This window comes from Diadema antillarum, unplaced genomic scaffold, assembly GCF_040938485.1.
Source record: "Diadema antillarum isolate AM-2024a unplaced genomic scaffold, OU_Dant_1.0 seq00000523_RagTag, whole genome shotgun sequence".
In the NCBI taxonomy this organism is placed as follows: Eukaryota; Metazoa; Echinodermata; class Echinoidea; order Diadematoida; family Diadematidae; genus Diadema; species Diadema antillarum.
Window position 1 is genome coordinate 1,825,859 of NW_027271475.1, and position 18,832 is coordinate 1,844,690.

The 18,832-nt window shown below is 38.9% G+C and overlaps 1 protein-coding gene across 1 annotated transcript; it reads right to left on the bottom strand.

Moving 5' to 3' along the window:
- Positions 1-1,120: 1,120 nt before the first annotated feature.
- LOC139734366 (1-acyl-sn-glycerol-3-phosphate acyltransferase delta-like) lies at positions 1,121-14,807 on the bottom strand. Its single transcript, XM_071645158.1, has 8 exons — positions 14,630-14,807; positions 13,612-13,781; positions 13,037-13,198; positions 5,186-5,339; positions 4,124-4,226; positions 3,669-3,747; positions 2,394-2,607; positions 1,121-1,185 (listed from the first exon to the last, which is right to left on the bottom strand). The coding sequence occupies exons 1-8, from the start codon at positions 14,805-14,807 to the stop codon at positions 1,121-1,123; spliced, it is 1,125 nt and encodes a 374-aa protein (XP_071501259.1).
- Between the last annotated feature and the right edge of the window lie 4,025 nt (positions 14,808-18,832).

Here is an 18,832-nt window from a genome sequence, read left to right on the forward strand (position 1 = left end):
GCATAGGTTCAAGGAAATCAAAATCACGTTTGTGGATTGTATAGTCCTTTTGCTGCATTGACAAATTAATGTTACATACTGATATCATCTCATGGAAAAAAATCTGGCTCTAGAGATGGCATCTTGAGACAGTGGACACATTAGGGGTCAATTTCATACGTATAAGTAGACAGATGATCCTTGTCCAGGAGGACAGCACCTGGCGCACGCCCCCCTTTTATTTTTTGTTGAAACAAAAGAAATAAAAAGGAAAAAATGGGGAGGGGTGCGTGCGCCCCCCTTTGATTCTTTTTAAACGCGTCCCTCTTTGCGGAATACCTGGATCCGCCCCTGGGTAGATACCTTTCTTCTGAACCAGGGTTTCTCGTTGCTATATTATACATCAGATATTACAATAAAAAATTTAACTATCTATGGGATCTGCTTTACAGATCAAGATTAAGAGTGTAAAATTATTATTCCTCAATGGTAAATGTGTTGCCCTGAAGACAGAAAGTGGAAAATGTTGAGCAAAGTTAACTTCTTACAAGTAAAATGTATAATTAGTATGCAAAGCAAACAGCACCACTACAAAATAAACCTCAACACAATTGATATACATTGTGCTATAAGCAAATCCCTAAAATAATTACGTATGTCATTGTATACTGGCATGAAAGACATAATTTACTCTTTATCATACATCAAATATAATTTCATAGAATGAACTCTAAGAATTCCCAATAAATCAGTCCATCTATAATACCAACCATACGATACCCGCATATTCACAAAATACTGACTACTAATGCGATAAATTCCTGTTATGATAACGTTTGCCACGACCCAATATACAATCAGATATAATAACAGTATACCAAAACCTGTTTGTATCAATATACCTAGTCCAACTATAAGAATATATGAAAGAAAGATATTATTCAGAGGGGTGAAGGCTCAGGGTTAGAGGGAGACAAACTGAAGAAACACAAACCTATAAGAATATAATTGAAAAATAAAGTAATTAAAAAGACACGACGGATATCATGAATACGGAACCATTCGTGGAGAAAAACTTGGGAGGTTGATAATTTCTTTCTTATTCTAAAGTCGTCCATGGATGCATTTTCCCTTGCCTGTGCTATTTCAGTCCGTAGGATGTTTTGGGGTTTGACTGCAGAAATATGTACTTAGCAATTTGCACCACTGGTGATGTGAGAAAGATCGAAAGAGAAAGGGGGAAAAGTTTAGTTTCTATTTGCCTTATTTGGGAGTTTCACATAATGAATGTTCATAATTATTACGTGAGGGCCTGGACAATCTCTCTCTTGGGAGATAGCTTACAAGACTCTAAAGCATAGCTTCTGAAAATGAAAATGATGATATAACGATAACAATAATCATTTATCATTGAAATAACAATAATGATATGTCTACTGCTTTCATCAGAGAATGTGGTCTTGAGGAAGCTTGTATACTCTGTATAAGGCAAGTGGCTGAGGATAATTTGTCGACGACCTGAGGGGCAGAACAGCCTATCAGAACTGTACATCGAAGGCAGCAAAACATCTAATTTCTTCATCTTTAACAAAATGAACAAAAATAAAATCTACTTCACATTTCAAACTTTAACTGAGGTTAAAACTGACGAAAATAGATCATGTAGTACGAGCCTATATATAATCATCGTGGAGAAAATTTGATAGAGTTATAGGACCTTCTATTTTGCCACAGTCACCTATAACATGTATAAAGGACAGTGTGGCTGGGGGGGGGGGGGGGGGGAATGAACCCATCAACACATCATTTTACAATACACAATTGAAATCACAAGGTATATACAATGGATCTATGAATGTGTAGGCCTTAAAGACAAACATATACTGAAATACAGGGCCTATACCGGTATTTTATCTTACTTGCGATTTAATGGGGTATACATTAAGCGATTGTTGACAATTTCATTCTTCTTCTTTGTAGAGTCCACCCACACAACCCTTCCAACACATCAACGACTCCAACACACAACTGCCATTTCCCCCTCCAAAAAAAGTAGGCTATGTATATATAAAATGTAATATATATATAATATATATATATAATATATATATATATTATATATATATATATATATATATATATATATATATATATATATACAGGGCTCGAAACTAACGGTGGCCCGGTGGCCCGGGGCCACCAAAAACGCACGTTGGGTCACCAAAATTTCAGAAATGAAATATTAGGTGGCCTGATCGGGCCACCAAAAAAGGTCGGATGTTTGCCTTGGGCCACCGAAAATAAAAGTGAGTGTGGAGCCTTGATATATATATATATCACTATAACGCACATTAACATCAATATATCTATGAGAGTATAATAATAAAACAACAACATGAGATTCGACCTCTTACCACCAAAGAACAGGACCACAGTAACAAGCTTGGTAAGCAATGAGCCCGCAGTGAGGGCCTGGTAGGTATAATACAGAATTGGCAGTCCGATGACAACGTTCCAGAATATCATGATGAAGAGAAGGTACAGAGGTCTGGGAACATTCTGCAGGGGTCGCTCGGGGTCGTAACCTTCGAAGGTCCCGTGTTGCAGGAAGTAACTGTAGGCTTCATCCTTTTAACGAAAGATGGGTCCAAATCAGAATTTTGGCTTTATTCAATCATGACTATATCAATACCTGTCTTGAAATGGACTATGATTATAATCAAGAGGTGAACTACTGATCTTTAATTTTGTCAAACATGTCCGAAAAGTGAAACCAGTAGGATTTCATCACGACAATTTAATAACAATAACAAATAGTTTTTCCTGACATTCAAAAACTGTTGATCACAGTCGTTTATATACATCTCACCAGTGAAACGTCAATGGTATTTAAAGGGACTGTACAGTACTGGTCGAGGTAGGGATTGATGTTTTGAGCATTCCTAAGTGAGATAATGAAAAGCCTCTTATGAAATATGAAAAAGCATGTAGTTTTAAGAAGGATTCAACGTTTATTTGATGAAAATTGGTTTTCAAATGGCTAAGATATCCAAAAAAGTGCTTATGATAAAAGGCGACATGCCACAACTTTATTAGGGTCTCTTTGTTTCACCTTATTTTTGGATATCTCAGCCATTTCAAAACCGATTTTCATCGAAAAAACTTTTGATACCCCTTAGAACTACATGCTCTTTGACATCTCATAGAGTGGTTTCTGAATATCTCGCAAAAATGTTAAAAGCTAAATCTTCACCTCGACCAGAACTGTACACACCTTTTAAATCTAAGAGAAGGGCTGAAATTGCTCTTAAAAGACATGGGGTCATTATACTAATAGATCCATAAAAACAAAAGAATCATGTCAACTCATTCAAACCTTTTTTTTTGTGTGTGGAATGAGAACGTGGGCCTTTATGCCTGGCGGCGGATTCGTGGGACTCGACTGCCTATGACGGTCAATGTCGGGCTCATGGGCCTTTTTTTTCTTTTTGGATCATAAAAATGTCGGACTCGTGGGTCTTGTTTGCCTGCGTAATGTCGAGCTCATGGGCTTTATGACTCATGGATTTTTTTTTTTTTTTTTTTTTTGATATCGCGCTCATGGGCAATATGACTCATGGGTCGGGTTCGTGGAATCACCCCGTTTCATCATGCCTACCATCACATGTCAGCCGGGGACATTAGTTTACCTTTTCTCGGAAGAGCTGATAGCAGAAATCGTCAGTAGCCTTTTCAGAGTCAAAAGGTACACTGTCTAATGGAAAACGCCTGTAAAGAAACAAGCCAAGGAACATGCATATAAACAACAAACAAATAAACAAACAAACAAACAAAATAAATCGTCAATTATGAGCAAAAAATGACCTGAATGATTAACAAAAACAAAAACAAAATATGTGAGTGATTGAGGTCATGGAATTAAAAAGCATAAGAAATGAATCAATATTTGAATAAATTCATGAACGACTATTCAAATAGGTGGATAAAACTGATGCATGAGAAGTAAATAAGGCTAAAAATTATTAGACAGGTGAACATATTTCGATGCAATTATCTTCCATCCATACACAAAGATGGACACAAAAGAGACCAGTGCATGCACATTATGGAAAGAAATCATTTAGGAATCAACTGTACAGATTACCTTATACATGCCTGGCAGTGATATTTTTTGCCACGCATTAAATCAGACAGTGATGGAGCCTGCCCCCCTTCGTAGGCTATGGTCATGTCATATATTTGCCAGCCTGTTGAGAGAAAGGGGTAGAGAGAGGGAGAGAGAGAGATCACAACAGGCTGATATACGTATAATAGATAACAGATAATGATATAAGAGATGACAGTCTGTTGAAATTGCAGAAAATTGCTCTATAAAATCAGCAAGGCAACCCTGCATTCAAATTGACTCTAAGAAACAAGAGTAAAATGGGATAAACAAAACGGTAGATAGAGGTGTCATCACATAAAATTAGAAAAATAGAAGACTTATAATTAAGGTATTTTCATTTGATATTGTAAGAATAAGATAAATAGTTATTAAGCGCCAATACAGAAACCCTCAAACAATTACCATATAGGCCTATGCATATTATACATATCTGTACTAGTATATGCATATGTTAAAAACGCACACATAATGCACACATACAGATTATTATGTACATATAATATATAATAAAAATCATATATATATATATATATATATATATATATATATATATACAGGGCTCGACACTAACGGTGGCCCGGTGGCCCGGGGCCACCAACAACGCACATCGGGCCACCAAAATTTCAGAAATGGAGACTTTGGTGGCCTGATCGGGCCACCAAAAAAGAACGGATGTTTGCCTTTGGGCCACCAAAAATAAAAGTTAGTGTGGAGCCCTGATATATATATACATGCATATAACCAAACAAAAACTCTGTGTGGGGGTGTGGTAAGCGGAAAAATTATTATGTTACATTGATGTATAATTATATGCATCATTTGTATTGAGAGACACGATGAGGAGGAACTACTAGTAGTCTGGATTCTACAGTAAACCCATGCAATGAGTTCGGTTTCCATGGCAACAAGCAAAAATAGCAAAAGCTGATTGGTTGCTGGTACAGTCGCTCTCGCAATGTGTAATTGCTATTGCTTTGATATCATGCAATACAAGTTATAGTTTTTGGGTCGCACGCATGCAGGGTCTCACACTCCCACCTTTGTTCCTGTACGCTTCAATACATGTTGCGAACCCCCTAGTCCTTGGTAGGAGGTGATGCCTCAATCCAGGAATTCCTCTCTCTTTGGCAAACGCTTGACTCTTCTCATATTTCTCCTTGGTGTATCGTGTCCCCTCACAAAATATGACAGTCTGAAATACAAAACACGGAAAAGAGGTGCGATATCATATACTTGGCGAGCCAATATTACATAGTCTCAAGGAATAATCTAAGAATGTAAGTTCCCATGACATGCTATATCTCTAAAGTCTACATAATTCCTATGAAGAATTTCTTTTTGTATTTTATTCCCACCTGGTACGATCCTATAGTTTGAGCCATTAATGCGCAATTTATGGCAATACACTATGCGATGCAATTTGCCAGCGATTCGGGAAAAAAAAATCGCGTCCGGCTCGTGTTCGCGGCTCGTGTTCGCGAAGCAAATGTCAAAAATCCTTCATAAATTCCCCCAAAATTATCGGATCACTACCAAAAGGTAATCGTTTGTTACTTGTGTCATTTTCAACCTTTCCTGCAAGTTTCATCCCAATCCGTTAACTATTTTTTGAGTCATTTTGCACACGGACAAACGAACGAACAGGTGAAAGCATTTTCATCACCCAGCGCTTCATCATGCTTTTGGTTCTATGCTTGATGACCATGGGTTAACGCAGGTACATACAGGTAGTTACGGAAACAACCAGGAAAGAAAACGTCCTTGATCTGTTCCTAGTAAATAATTCAACGTTAGTCATTGATGTCTCAGTTTAACCAGGCATTTCAGATCATGATTGCCCACTTCTCACCATTGCTGGTTGTCCAACTCGCCAGAAGCTAGTAAGAAGGAAAATCAACATCTACAGCAAAGCGGATTGGGAGAAATTTGCTGATTTCATGCAAGGTGTAGGCAAGAAAATTGAAGATAAGCTTGACTTCTGCTCAGTGAATGAGGCTTGGGTTATATTCAAGAATGGAATAGAGAAGGGAATGACAGAGTTTGTTCCACATAAGATGACATCCAAAAAGAATGACATACCTTGGATTACAAAGAAGATTAAAAGGTTGATCAAAAGGAGAGATAAGTTGAACAACAAAAAAAAAAAGTCGGAACATGACATTGAGAAACCACGGGGTAGTCCCTTTTCAATTGGAGGAAGAGTTGAAAGCAATTAAGAAATCACTGCAACAAGAGCTAAGGAGGATTTATTGGAATTATGTGGAATCTCATTTTTCCATCGATGAAGATACCACAGAATTTGAGAGTATGAAGAGATTTTGGGGTTTCAACAAACACAACAGGACTGATAATACAGGAATAAGAGAACTGAAAAGTGATGGTATTATGATCATTGATCCGATTGCAAAAGCTGGGGCATTGAACCAACAGTTAAAAAGTGTGTTCACCAAGGAAACTCCCATAACGAATGACTTACTACCGGAAACCTCAGGCTTTGAAGAAATGGAGGATATTGTGTTTACATGAAAGGGTGTATAGAGAAGTTGCTTTGTGGTTTGAAGATATACAAGGCCCCTGGACCGGATGGTATAACTCCACGAATCTTGGAGCAGCTGGCAAAATTCTGGCTCCAAGTCTTTGCAATAATATTCCTGTTGTCATATGAATTAAATGAAATACCAAATGATTGGATTGAAGCAACTGTTGTGCCAGTCTACAAGAAAGGTACTCCTGTAAACTACCGCCCCATTTCGCTGACATGTATTTGCTGCAGACTAATGGAACATGTTTTAGCCAGCAAAATTATGAAGCACGGGGACGAAAATAACATGATTTTCCCCCTGCAATATGGCTTCCGTAAGAACATGTCATGTGAACAACAATTACTTGGTTTCACAAGCGATCTACACAGGAACTTGGATGAAGGGGGTCAAACGGATGTTATATAATCATGGATTTTTCAAAAGCTTTTGACAACGTTGGACATGAGCGGCTTTTACGTAAACTGGACTACTACGGTATCAGGGGGAAAAATCTGAAATGGATTCAAAGTTTTCTCAATGGAAGAAGTCAGAGGCTCGTTTTGGATGGTATTTAATCTTCTCCAATAGCGGGAGGATCTGGAGTGCCCCAAGGATCTGTTCTTGGGCCTTGCCTCTTTCTGCTTTACATTAATGACTTGCCTGATGGTCTAGCGTCAAAGGTTCGCCTTTTGCCGATGATGCAATTTCCTACATGACCATTGACAATCAACATCATACGCAAAATCTTCAAGAGGACCGAAAAAATGGATGATGGATTTGAACACAGATAAGTGTAGGGTTTTGACAATATCCAGGAAAAGAAGAACGGTGCAACACGTATATCATCTGAATAACGCCCCTCTTGAATCTGTTGAATCCGTGAAGTACTTGGGTGTAACCATCACTTCTGATTTGAAGTGGACCCAACACATCAACAATACTGTCAATAAAGCCAATAACGTTCTTGCATTTCTAAGACGCAATCTTCGCATAAAATCTTCAGATGTTAAAGCCACAGATTACAAAACGTTGGATCGACCAATTGTTGAGTATGCTTCCACAGTTTGGGACCCATCTTCCAAGAACCTAATCCACCAAGTGGAAATGGTCCAGAGAAGACCTGCACGGTTCACTTTAAATCGCTACCATAACATCTCGAGTGTCACCAACATGCTACAAGAACTTGATTGGACCACTCTGGAACAGCGCAAAGAAAATGACAGGCTGATTATGATGTACAAAATACACAATAGGCCTAATCTTACTCCTCTTTCAGCACAGGACTGTATTATCATACAGGCTACTCAGTTGACGAGAGCCTCGCAACCACACTCCTATCAGGTACCATATTCGAGAACTGAATCACACACACAAACACTCGTATACTCAGTATCCATACACATTGTACACATTTCGCATTGTGTGTGTGACTAAACGTAATACACCAAGACTCGCGCAGAGTGTTTGATAAAGATTTATTGACATCATTTAGTCTTGAAATCGAAGTCTTAAATATGCTTTTCTTAATTGGGTGATTTTTTATGGCTTTTGGTGATTTTTCTCATGCCTTTTGGTGATTTTGTTCTGTTTGGACCTGGCAACGCTGATCACTCCCTCCCACCCCCCACCCCCCCCCCCCCCCCCCCCCGCCCCCGCAAGGATGGATCAACCCATGGGGACTCCGCCAAGCCTCCTCGAGGTACTTGAGAGGACCATGCATGCATGGTACTTGTATAGTGATCCTCCAAAAGACCACAAACGAAGTTTAAAGGTGTATATACCAAGTACATGGTTTGGGACCTCAATCATTTTCAAAAACCATTTCTATAGCTATAATTATGTTGGAGGTATTGTACGATTACTCTCCTGAAAAAATTTTGACCAGAAAAAAAAAAAGATTATTATTAATTCTAGAGAAGAAAAACATAATTCCTCTTTTTTTTTTTAGAGCTGCCCGATGTGCAAAGTAGGTAGCGGCAGAGGTTGGACTCATTTTCCACTACCTGTTCCACGTCCTTGTGGTTCGTGGGAAGAAAGAGTTATTGTACTAAATTGGTTTTCCTGATTGGTACCTCGAACTTATTTGAATGTCACCGTCTATTTCTTTCCGGTTTTTAGGACGAGTGTGATCTGCCAATGTGTGTGGATTTCCCTAAGAAACATCTTGTACAAACAAGATAAACAATTTACTTATATAGTAGTATAAATCTACCAAAGAGACTTGATGAACTTACCTAACTGGCTTTGAGGAAGGCGGTTTCCTCGACAAAATGTGTCTCATTCTGAAACACAGATCATCTACAAACATAACATGTGAATGTATATAAATTAGTCAGGCACATAGCGAGAATGTGTGAGGAGAACCTGACCAGGAAATGAAACAATTCTGTTCATATGCTATTATTATTATTATTATTATTATTATTATTTTATTATTATTATTATTATTATTATTATCATTGTTATTACTTTAATCGTCATTGTTATCTTTATACTGCTCTTTTGAGTTTTGTTTCATTGCATATTGCCGCCCTTTATAAGGTATAGATGTGATCTCCACCAGGAACAAGAATATTAAAAATCTATAAAATTTATCTATATCGAGAATTTTACTATATATTGTCATCAGAAGCATCTAAACAGCACTTGCAATTGCTTCTTGTGATAGACCGGGGTATGACCAGTTGAGAATAATGTATTCAATGTGTTATCAGTATCCAAGTCCTATTTCATTTTGTCCTATCGTGGCCTGGTGGCATCATGTAAATTTATTGTTGCATAGTGCAAACACTGAGGAAAAAGCCTATACTCACATGGAAATCATAGACGCTCATGTTTACAGGCATGAACGACTCTAGCCACTCTCTGCACTCCTCTTTTCTTTTTTCTGTAGACAGACACACAACCAGACTGACATACTTCAGACAAACAGAGGGGGATAGAGTAAGTGGAGTATACAGAGAACAACAAGAGAGGGAGGGAAAGATACAATCGTATATAATATGTACACAAGCTGACCGGTTGTCATGGTTTTGAGGTTCCTGCGTTGTCGTCGTTGTCAATGTATATAGTTGTAGTTATAGTTGTTGTTGTTGTTGTTGTTGTTGTTGTTGTTGTTGTTGTTGTTGTTGTTGTTGTTGTTGTTGTTGTTGTTGTTGTAAATGTTGTTTCTATTCCGGAAATGGACAATGGGGGCATATCATACAGAACATGATATGCCCATGGATCTATTTATCATACAGCGGTATAGCTTCATAATGTACCCAAAGCTCCTGTAAAATATACTTGGTATCTATAAGGCCGCCAGGCGCAGTACAGTATTTCTTTATGCAGTGTAGCCCTATTATGTTATACGCGACACAGAATGATGTGGCCTACGGGAAGAAGTACACAGCAACAAATAAAAAAAAAAAAAAAAAACTTCTCCCTTTTCAGCGCTTTGCCTGATATGATTCAATAAAAAAAAAACACACACAAAACGAGACAAAAAACAGAGCAACACATCCGACACTCACACACACACAAACACACACACACACACACACACACAAACACACACACACACACACACATACACACACACACACACGCACACACACACACACACACAAACCATCCCCTTTTTTAGATTTGCTTTTATCCTCATCACAATTCAGAGAGAAACAGGCTGGCCCATTTCTTCATCAATACTGTGATAACAAGAAAACAAGGCCATTCCCTCTCTGCCAAATCAAGCGCCGTTGAATACAATCTGGCAATTATTATGATACCAAGATGATATCCTGATACATATTCTTCTTCCCATTAAAAAGTTCGTCTTTATCACACTATCTTGCCATTCAAAGGTCATGATCTCGCCGACGGGCACGTATTTGATGGGAAACTCGTCACGTCCCAAACACAGGCAAATATATTGTCAGACCTTGAATAATAAAACCACAATGAAAATGATCATAATTCCAGTTTACATGTAAGCGCTCAAGCATGCTTTGATTTATAGACATATGCAGAGAGAGCATGCAAAACTGAACAAAATCCGAAAAAGCACACACACCCATCCACACACGCACACACGTATAGAGAGGGTGAGGACACAAAAATATATAGAACAGAAAATACTTGGAGGTATTAAATGCATCTAGAACACCTCAGTGTTTTAAAGGGAGGATGTACATGCTTCCTATGAAGATGCTCGATCTCGCGTGGGGTATAGGGGTGACGTGAGATTGTTCTGCAGAGTGAGCGGCCCATGAATGCTCCATGAGCAAAATGAGTGTCACGCGTTAATAGTTTCATTCACTCTCTAAAAAAATCGAGTGAAAATATTCACTCTTAAAAGAGTGAATACAAAAAAAGAGTGAATTTAGAGTGAAATTGGAGTGAATTTTGAGTGAAAATGTTCATTTTCACTCATTTTGGAGTGACCTCAAAGGGATCACTCGAAGATTTTGGAGTGATCCCTGAGGTCACTCTAAAACGAGTGAAAATGAACATTTTCACCCAAAATTCGCTCAATTTCACTCTAAATTCACTCTTGTTTGTATTCACTCTATTAGGTGTGAATATTTTCACTCGATTTTTTTAGAGAGCATGTTGCTGCAATTATCGTGAGCGAAGATGTCGCGTTGGGCCTATTGTCATAGAATTTGAATAGAATTGGCGTCTGAGCCGAAATCAGATAGGGGATCTTATGCAACACCAAGAAAATATTAGCAACAGCATTAACAGGAAGCCATTGGAGTGAGTGCGCGAAGTACTAGTATTACTAGATCACGGTCAGACTTTCTTGATCGGAACAAGAACAATAAGCAAACGACAGAGGTTTAAAGGGACTGTAGTACAGTACTGGTTTAGGTGGAGATTCTTTTTTTGAACATTCCTAAGTGAGATACTGAGAAACTTCTAATGAAATATTATGAAAGAGCATGTAATATTTTAAGAAGGATTCAACGTTTATTTGATGAAAATTAATTGGTTTTCAAATGGCTGAGATATGAAAAAAAGTGATGATAATAAAAGACTACAGGCCACGCCTTTTATTAGGATCTCTTTGTTTCACCTTGTTTTTGGATATCTCAGCCATTTCAACACCGATTTTCATCAAATAAACTTTTGATACCCCTTAGAATTGCATGCTCTTTGACATCTCATACAGTGGTTTCTGAATGATTATCCCGCAAAACGTTAAAAGCTAAATCCTCACATCGACCAGAACTGTACACGCCCTTTAAGACGTTATATGATGCGACAATACTTTTCTATGTAATATATAGGCCTATATAGGTGAGATTACTGAGCAAGGTAGTTGAGAATTTAACAGGGCTGAACATCTGGCATAGAAACAGTCAAAGCGGTGTTCTTGTCACGTTATGGAAGCATGTATCTCTATAGGGCCTACTTTTCAAAATTCGTTTCAGTATGCGTGCGTGACAAAATAATTGTACCGTTTAATATGATCTGTAGATGCACTTTTTGTTTGGGCAAAAATAATAGGTCCACATAGTGGAATTGGATGTTAATAATTTGCTGTTGTTATTGCTTAGGCCTATCTCTCATATTGATTGAAATAATAGTTGGTTCAAAGGGAAATTCCCTGACATAACAATGTTTAGTATACAGATGATTTCGATAACCCCATAGCCCCTTTTGCCCTGTGTCGGACTCGTGGGCCTTGTTTGCCAATATAGTTTCGGAATTATGGACCTTATTTGACTAGTGTCGAGCTCATGGGCTGTATGACTCGCGGGTAACTTGTGGGACCGTGTAACTCGTATAGGTGCCGGACTCATGACGTCCACTCCAGTACTTTGTACGTGGTCACTATGTATAGGGCCTAAGTATATGCACTAACTATTGTATAGTTATCAGATATTTCTCAACGTGACATGACCCAAACAGATGTGTTAATCATCAACACATAACTGACAATGAGTCCAGTCATCCCATCAGTTAATTTCCTTTTCTTGTTCAGGACCTGGGACTATGTGATAACTCCTTCCGCTCAGGGGAAGCTATATCCAGTGGGGGGGGGGGATCCACAGGGGGTGCAACCGGCGCACGCCCTTCTCCCCCCGTTATTTTTCGTTAAAAACAAAAGAAAGAAAACGATGAAATTAAACCCGGAAGTGGCGCGAGAAATATTAGTTGCACCCCCCCCCCCTTTACAGAATTCCTGAATCCGCCCCTGATACCACCTCGCTCTGCGCAACATAACTCAATGGTATGGAAGGCTCAAAACACGTTTCTAATCTCAGTTGTTTGTTACTTATCTTGAGCATTTTAGTCAGGAGTGGAGAATGGCGCTATAGAAATTGTTTGTACTATTATCATTACTATCTTGTGGGAATACGGCCAGCGTTTCTCTTACCGTGGTATTGAAGTGGAAACTGGCCACGTTCCTCAGCTGCTTTAGAAGCAGCTCGCGATCCCTGGCGAAGTTCCGCTTGACAAAGATCTGCTCGGCCAGGTAGAAGGACCAACCCATGAGAGGAACGTACTTCAGTTCATCCTTCATCACTGCTTTGCCACCCTATATAAAAGAAGTATAAAGTAGATCAAGAGCATATCCAAAGTGAGCTAGAAAGAGTGAAATAATAAGTAAAAAAAAACAAACTAAAGAATAAAGGACAAAGACGAAATGAATTTCATCAAGAAAAAAGGGGTCATTCAAAGTAGCACTCTATACCTTGGTTTTCTGTTTATAATAATACTCTCATATTTATAACACATTCATATTATGTATATATTCCCAAAATACGAACATATTCCATATCTTTGTAAAAACAAATCTTATGAAATTTTCATTAAAAACCCTTCTTGGTTACGCTAATGTTATACTTTTATGTTGGTGTTGATACAAATAGCGTGCAAAGCTGTATTATCATATGAATAATGGGTATAAGAAAGCCGTAGTGTGCGACGTATTCATAGGCCTATACTCACTGACATGAGGCCGAATCTTGCTGCTAGCTGCCAAGTGACTATCCAGTCGACGTCGGAACGGTGGTTGCACACGAGTACCACGTTCTCCTTGCCGGCGAACCGCAGGTCCTCCGTTCTGGCGTATATGGTGAAGGTAGATCCCGACCAAAATTCAGCTAACCACGTGTACTCTATAAACAAGCCACATAAAATTAGAAAAAAGGAAACAAAGCAGAATCAAGCTCAATAAATGAGGTGAGTGGATCGCTCCTCAGCACCCCTATAGATAGATAGATATGATAGATTTTACTTTAGATTGCAACTCTATACCATGCGCACGGTGGCTTTGATAAAGCAATATAATTAACGTAAACCTAAAGAGTAAAACAATACGATGAATCATATATAAAATTATACATATTTTGTACATAATACATTATAATATTATAATATAATTATATATGAAGAGTTTGTTCGCAAAAACGATAAGTCCATTTTTGAAGATTTTAAAGTACGGTCTCTGTCATAAAGTACAAAATAATAACTTTTAAATGATATATTGGTCACTACATAAAGGTACATTTTTGAAGTTATGGTCAAAAGAAGCAAAACATTTCTTATTATTCTCTTTATTTTTCTTGACCTTAAATCGCAAATATCTCCATTTGGCAAATATGGACTTATCGGTTTTTGCGAACAAACTCTTCATATTTATACTATATATTCTAGCAACTAAAATCATTTATATCTTAGAATTGATTATGATTTCAACTTGAGATCACATCGATGTGATATAAAAGAGTGGGGTGTATGAGATTGTGATGTGTATGCATGCACGTCTCATGATCGCTCATCTCACATAAACGTGTATGCTATAGTTTAGAGATATTGACTGCACGGGGTGGAATATAACATCCTTTGGACTGCCAGGGAGTTATGTTTTCCAAAGGGAAAATATGATATGATCACGAGGGAAAATATAACTCCCTGGCGACCAATCACACCTTGGTAACTGTATATAGGCCATCACTATACTCACGCATCCAAAAGAAATGGATGAGAAAGCTGTTGACATTGCGATACCATCGTTTGGTCAGCGGCCACAGCGGGAGAGAGAGAAATTGGAGCGTGACAACCACGATGGCACTAAGCAGAAAGATGCACCACAGCCACACGTGTACCACCGTGGACTGCTTGGCAAACCCCAAGATATCCATGGCAACCACGTATATAGACCTACAAAACCAGAGCTTTCACAGCCTAATGATAGATAGGAGGATAAGGACACAGAGACAGAAAGGGACAAGAGAAGGGGCATTGTGTTGTAATCGAAACTATTATACATCTAGACATTTAACTAATAAATGTCAATAAATTATTATCGGATGTATAAAGAGAGTTGGAAAGTATGTGAATGTTTATGAGTAGTATACCTTATAAGCCTACATAAACATATTACATGACATATGCATTATTATTGTTTAATTATATATATATATATATATATATATATATATATATATACATATACTTCCACTACTACTACTACTACTACTACTACTACTAATAATAATAATGATAATAATAATGTCAATAATAATGATAATAACTATAGTATACATAGTTGAAACAGGGACATCGCGGTCAGGGAAGGCCTCCTCAAGGGGTACGTATAGACTCTCTGAGAGTAAACCTTATGAATTGCAACTTCACTGCCAACTCTTAGGGAAAACATCCTGCCTATACACGAACAACAGAGCTTTTTGGAGGCCTCAGTGCAGACACGGCAAGGCTTTCGACATCAACTAATGTAAATCCGTATCTATATAGTCAAAGGAGAAAATGAAACAGAGTTCCACTTCTTTGGATTCCTTCCACTTAATTAACCATTGTGGCTAATCGTGTGCGTCTCGAATCAGACATCATTCTCACTTGAGAACTGCACTTAATAGACATTATAACTTGTCTTCCTATAACTAGTACATACTCGTCTGTCCCATATACACAGGAGATTCCCCCATACTTCTCATTTCACGTGCATACATTGCCATACATTATACTTTGATACACATTATGATACAGATATATTATATTGGTCAAATTGTACCAAGTACACTCAATTAGATATAATGTGAGAGTCAATGAATCCGATTTTTTTATTACCTTACAGGTGTCTTCTTCTCGATCCGTATCCTCGATCGTCTTTCGATATCCGACTCAAGCTAACCGATTCCGCTGCCAACGAGGAACCCTCTTGTAAAACAGTTTATTCTATCAATTTTCTAGACATGGATAAACGAGACCATCCAGCACTCAGCCACGGATCAAAATATCTCGTCCTTTCAGGTGTATAGCGAGCTTGATATAACCTTGCGCCTGTTTCCACCTATGCGTTCTCGTGAAGCGTCGCTTTTGTCATATCTCGGATAACCTTTTACTAATCATTTAAACACGATTACTAATTGCGTCTCATTTATTGTATAGCTAATTATCAACACGTTCTGAAAGTTCGGCTCGTTAGACAACCTGTCCGTTTCGTCTGAAGGCACTTTCAGCTCGGTGTCTAGTCACGCAGGGTAGGCCTATATTGTCATGCAAGTCGACAAGTCGAAGTTTTTAATTTTTTCCCTCCTGGTTCAGAGTCCCTCAGATTTTGCTGTCGACAAACTAGAAAAGGAGCTATGAAACATAGGTTCGTCACGCAAAGATAGTCAAACCACCATGAGATTGAGCCCCATCGACTGATGCCCTTGAGTCTTTATAGCTTTAATTTGCTCAAGACATAGTCAGCGTTGACAACTTTGACAATGGCCGTTGAACCATGAAGAAGTGTAGTAGCTCCATAGTTGAATCGTCGTAGGGCCGGTGACAATGTCTGCTGCTAGCTGAGCTCTTATTGTGTCAGACGGGTCAGAATGCATTTTGTGAAAAGGCATATATTTTTGTTTTGTTGGGGAAAGTCGAGCAGCCACCATGATTTATTTCTCATCGCAAGGATGCTTAGTGTCACCGAGAATTCGAGGAGGTGGCTTCCCACCTCAGTGGCTGACGAGTTGGAAATACCAAAAGAAGGTTTTTGCTAAACAGTCGGGCGCAGTCGCTGTGGGGAGCAGCTCGCTGGCAGAAATTTTCGGCAATTTTTGTTTCTTTCATGAAATGAATGTACGGTAACCTCCTGTATCATTCGGTACTATAATCGGTATATGAAAAGGAAATGGGAGCAAGGATTTGTCGTTCAAACCGTAAACCCTGTGAATTGATTGATCAATCAATAAAGTGATAGATCGTTGATTTCATGAGTTTAATTGTTTAGCAAACGCCCTATGTGGCTAAAAAGTAGCAATTGCTTGAGCCACACAGGGGAGTTCAAGAGCTGGAGTTCCAACTGGCTGTGATTATGAATACGAGCTGTTAATGGCCTTTAATATGAATGCACGAAAGAATTCCTCAGGCGCCTTTGATGATCTCCAGGGTTCGACTGTTGTTGCTGTTGTTGAATTTCGATGCCGCCATCTCTCTAGTCTGGTTTCCAGACCCTTTGCCAACTGGATTCCTTTTTACAAAACGCGCTCTCTGCGGCGAAGGAGGACAAAAACCACCTAAACCTGCTACAGCTTGCGACGTTGCGGGGGTCAATCATTTTTAGATAGCAAAATAATACGAGCAAAGGGTCTGGAAGCCAGACTACTATGTCTCAGCATTATTCGTTTTGAAGCCTAACATAATATCGGGAATTTTATGATTATTAATAATGATGATAATAAGGTCTTATTTACCCAGGGTAGCCTCTTCTGTGTTGCCACTGCTCTACCAGAGGGCCCTGTCATTATTATTACCCCATTTGCCAGGTACCCATTTATACGCCTGGGTCGAGAGGGACGTGGTGGGGAAAACATCTTGTCCAAGGACGTAAGCACTGGGCGGGACTCGAACTCGGGTCCTCCGATTGGGAGTCGAGAGTCTTATCCACCAGTGCCGTTTACGGCACTGTTATCCACTATGCCACAGCGCCCCCACATATTGATGAAATGAAATAAAATTTCACCTGATTATTAAAAAAAACCCAGTAAGACTGAAATCATTCCTTTTCAGACATTGTTAAAAAGTAAATAAGAGAGTTGAGTTGTGAAGATGATTGAAACCATACTCTCCTGGAAAGCCGACTTTATCACTTTGATATAGTATAATCTCCGAGTACAGCTCATAACAAATTCATAAGTCAGATTATTACCCGGACATGACCAGTCAGGTAATTTTGAGATTTGCTTTATCAAACTTTGTTCAATTTCTCTTCGTGCATCTCCATGTGTTTGCAATTATGTATCTCTCTTCTTATCAATATAACAAGGAATGACGAAATAGAATTGGACATCATAACAAAGACTCCAACCCAAAGCACCTTCTGATTTTGGAGATTCTCCCGCCTGAAAACCCTAGCAAACGGGAGACTCCAACTTGATGTCAAAGCGCGAAGTTCCTAGGGTTCTAGATATAAATAAGTAAGAAATCCTTTCCAACGGGAGACAAAGAGCCAGGGCGGGAGAAATTAATCTCAAGTGGGAGAACGGGAGATTTCGCAAAAATGGGTTTTCGGCGGGAGATCTCCCGTCGAAAACGGGAGAGTTGGAGTCTCTGTCATAAAGACATTTATCTTCCTCAGAGAGTGCTGGTCATTATATACAGAGACACATGAATCGATCCGTTGTCTTCTTATCTGTGGGACAGATCCAGTTGGCCCATATACTTCAGATATTTTTGAGTGGCTGCATCAAGCGTGAGTTCAAAAGGAATACTATAGTTATGACTCCATCTCTTGAACCTTCTTTGTTGTTTGCGCTTGCATTTTTCTAGATTTGATGCGTGCAAATGAACATCTGCCTCACTATACAAACAAGAGCTTTAGCAACTGCTAAGCCTGTCGCGACAGTATAGAAATGACACTAGATGCTAGATGGTAATAATGATTATTCGAATATGAACCATCGGAAGGTCTTCGGGCAAGTTTTTGGCTTGCAAAAGATTATACGGCCGCGAAGTTAATGTTGGAGCCTGAGAAACCCTGCAGGCATGACAGGCAGTCACGCCGTGGCTTGCCAGTGTCCTCGCGAATGGCCCGACGTTTAAGGGAACGCAAACCCAAAGAGCAATGTGAAGTGAGTGAAAGCAGCAACATAAGTAGAACATATCAATGGAAGTTTGAGGAAATTCGGACAATCGATGCAAAAGTTATGAGTTTTTAAAA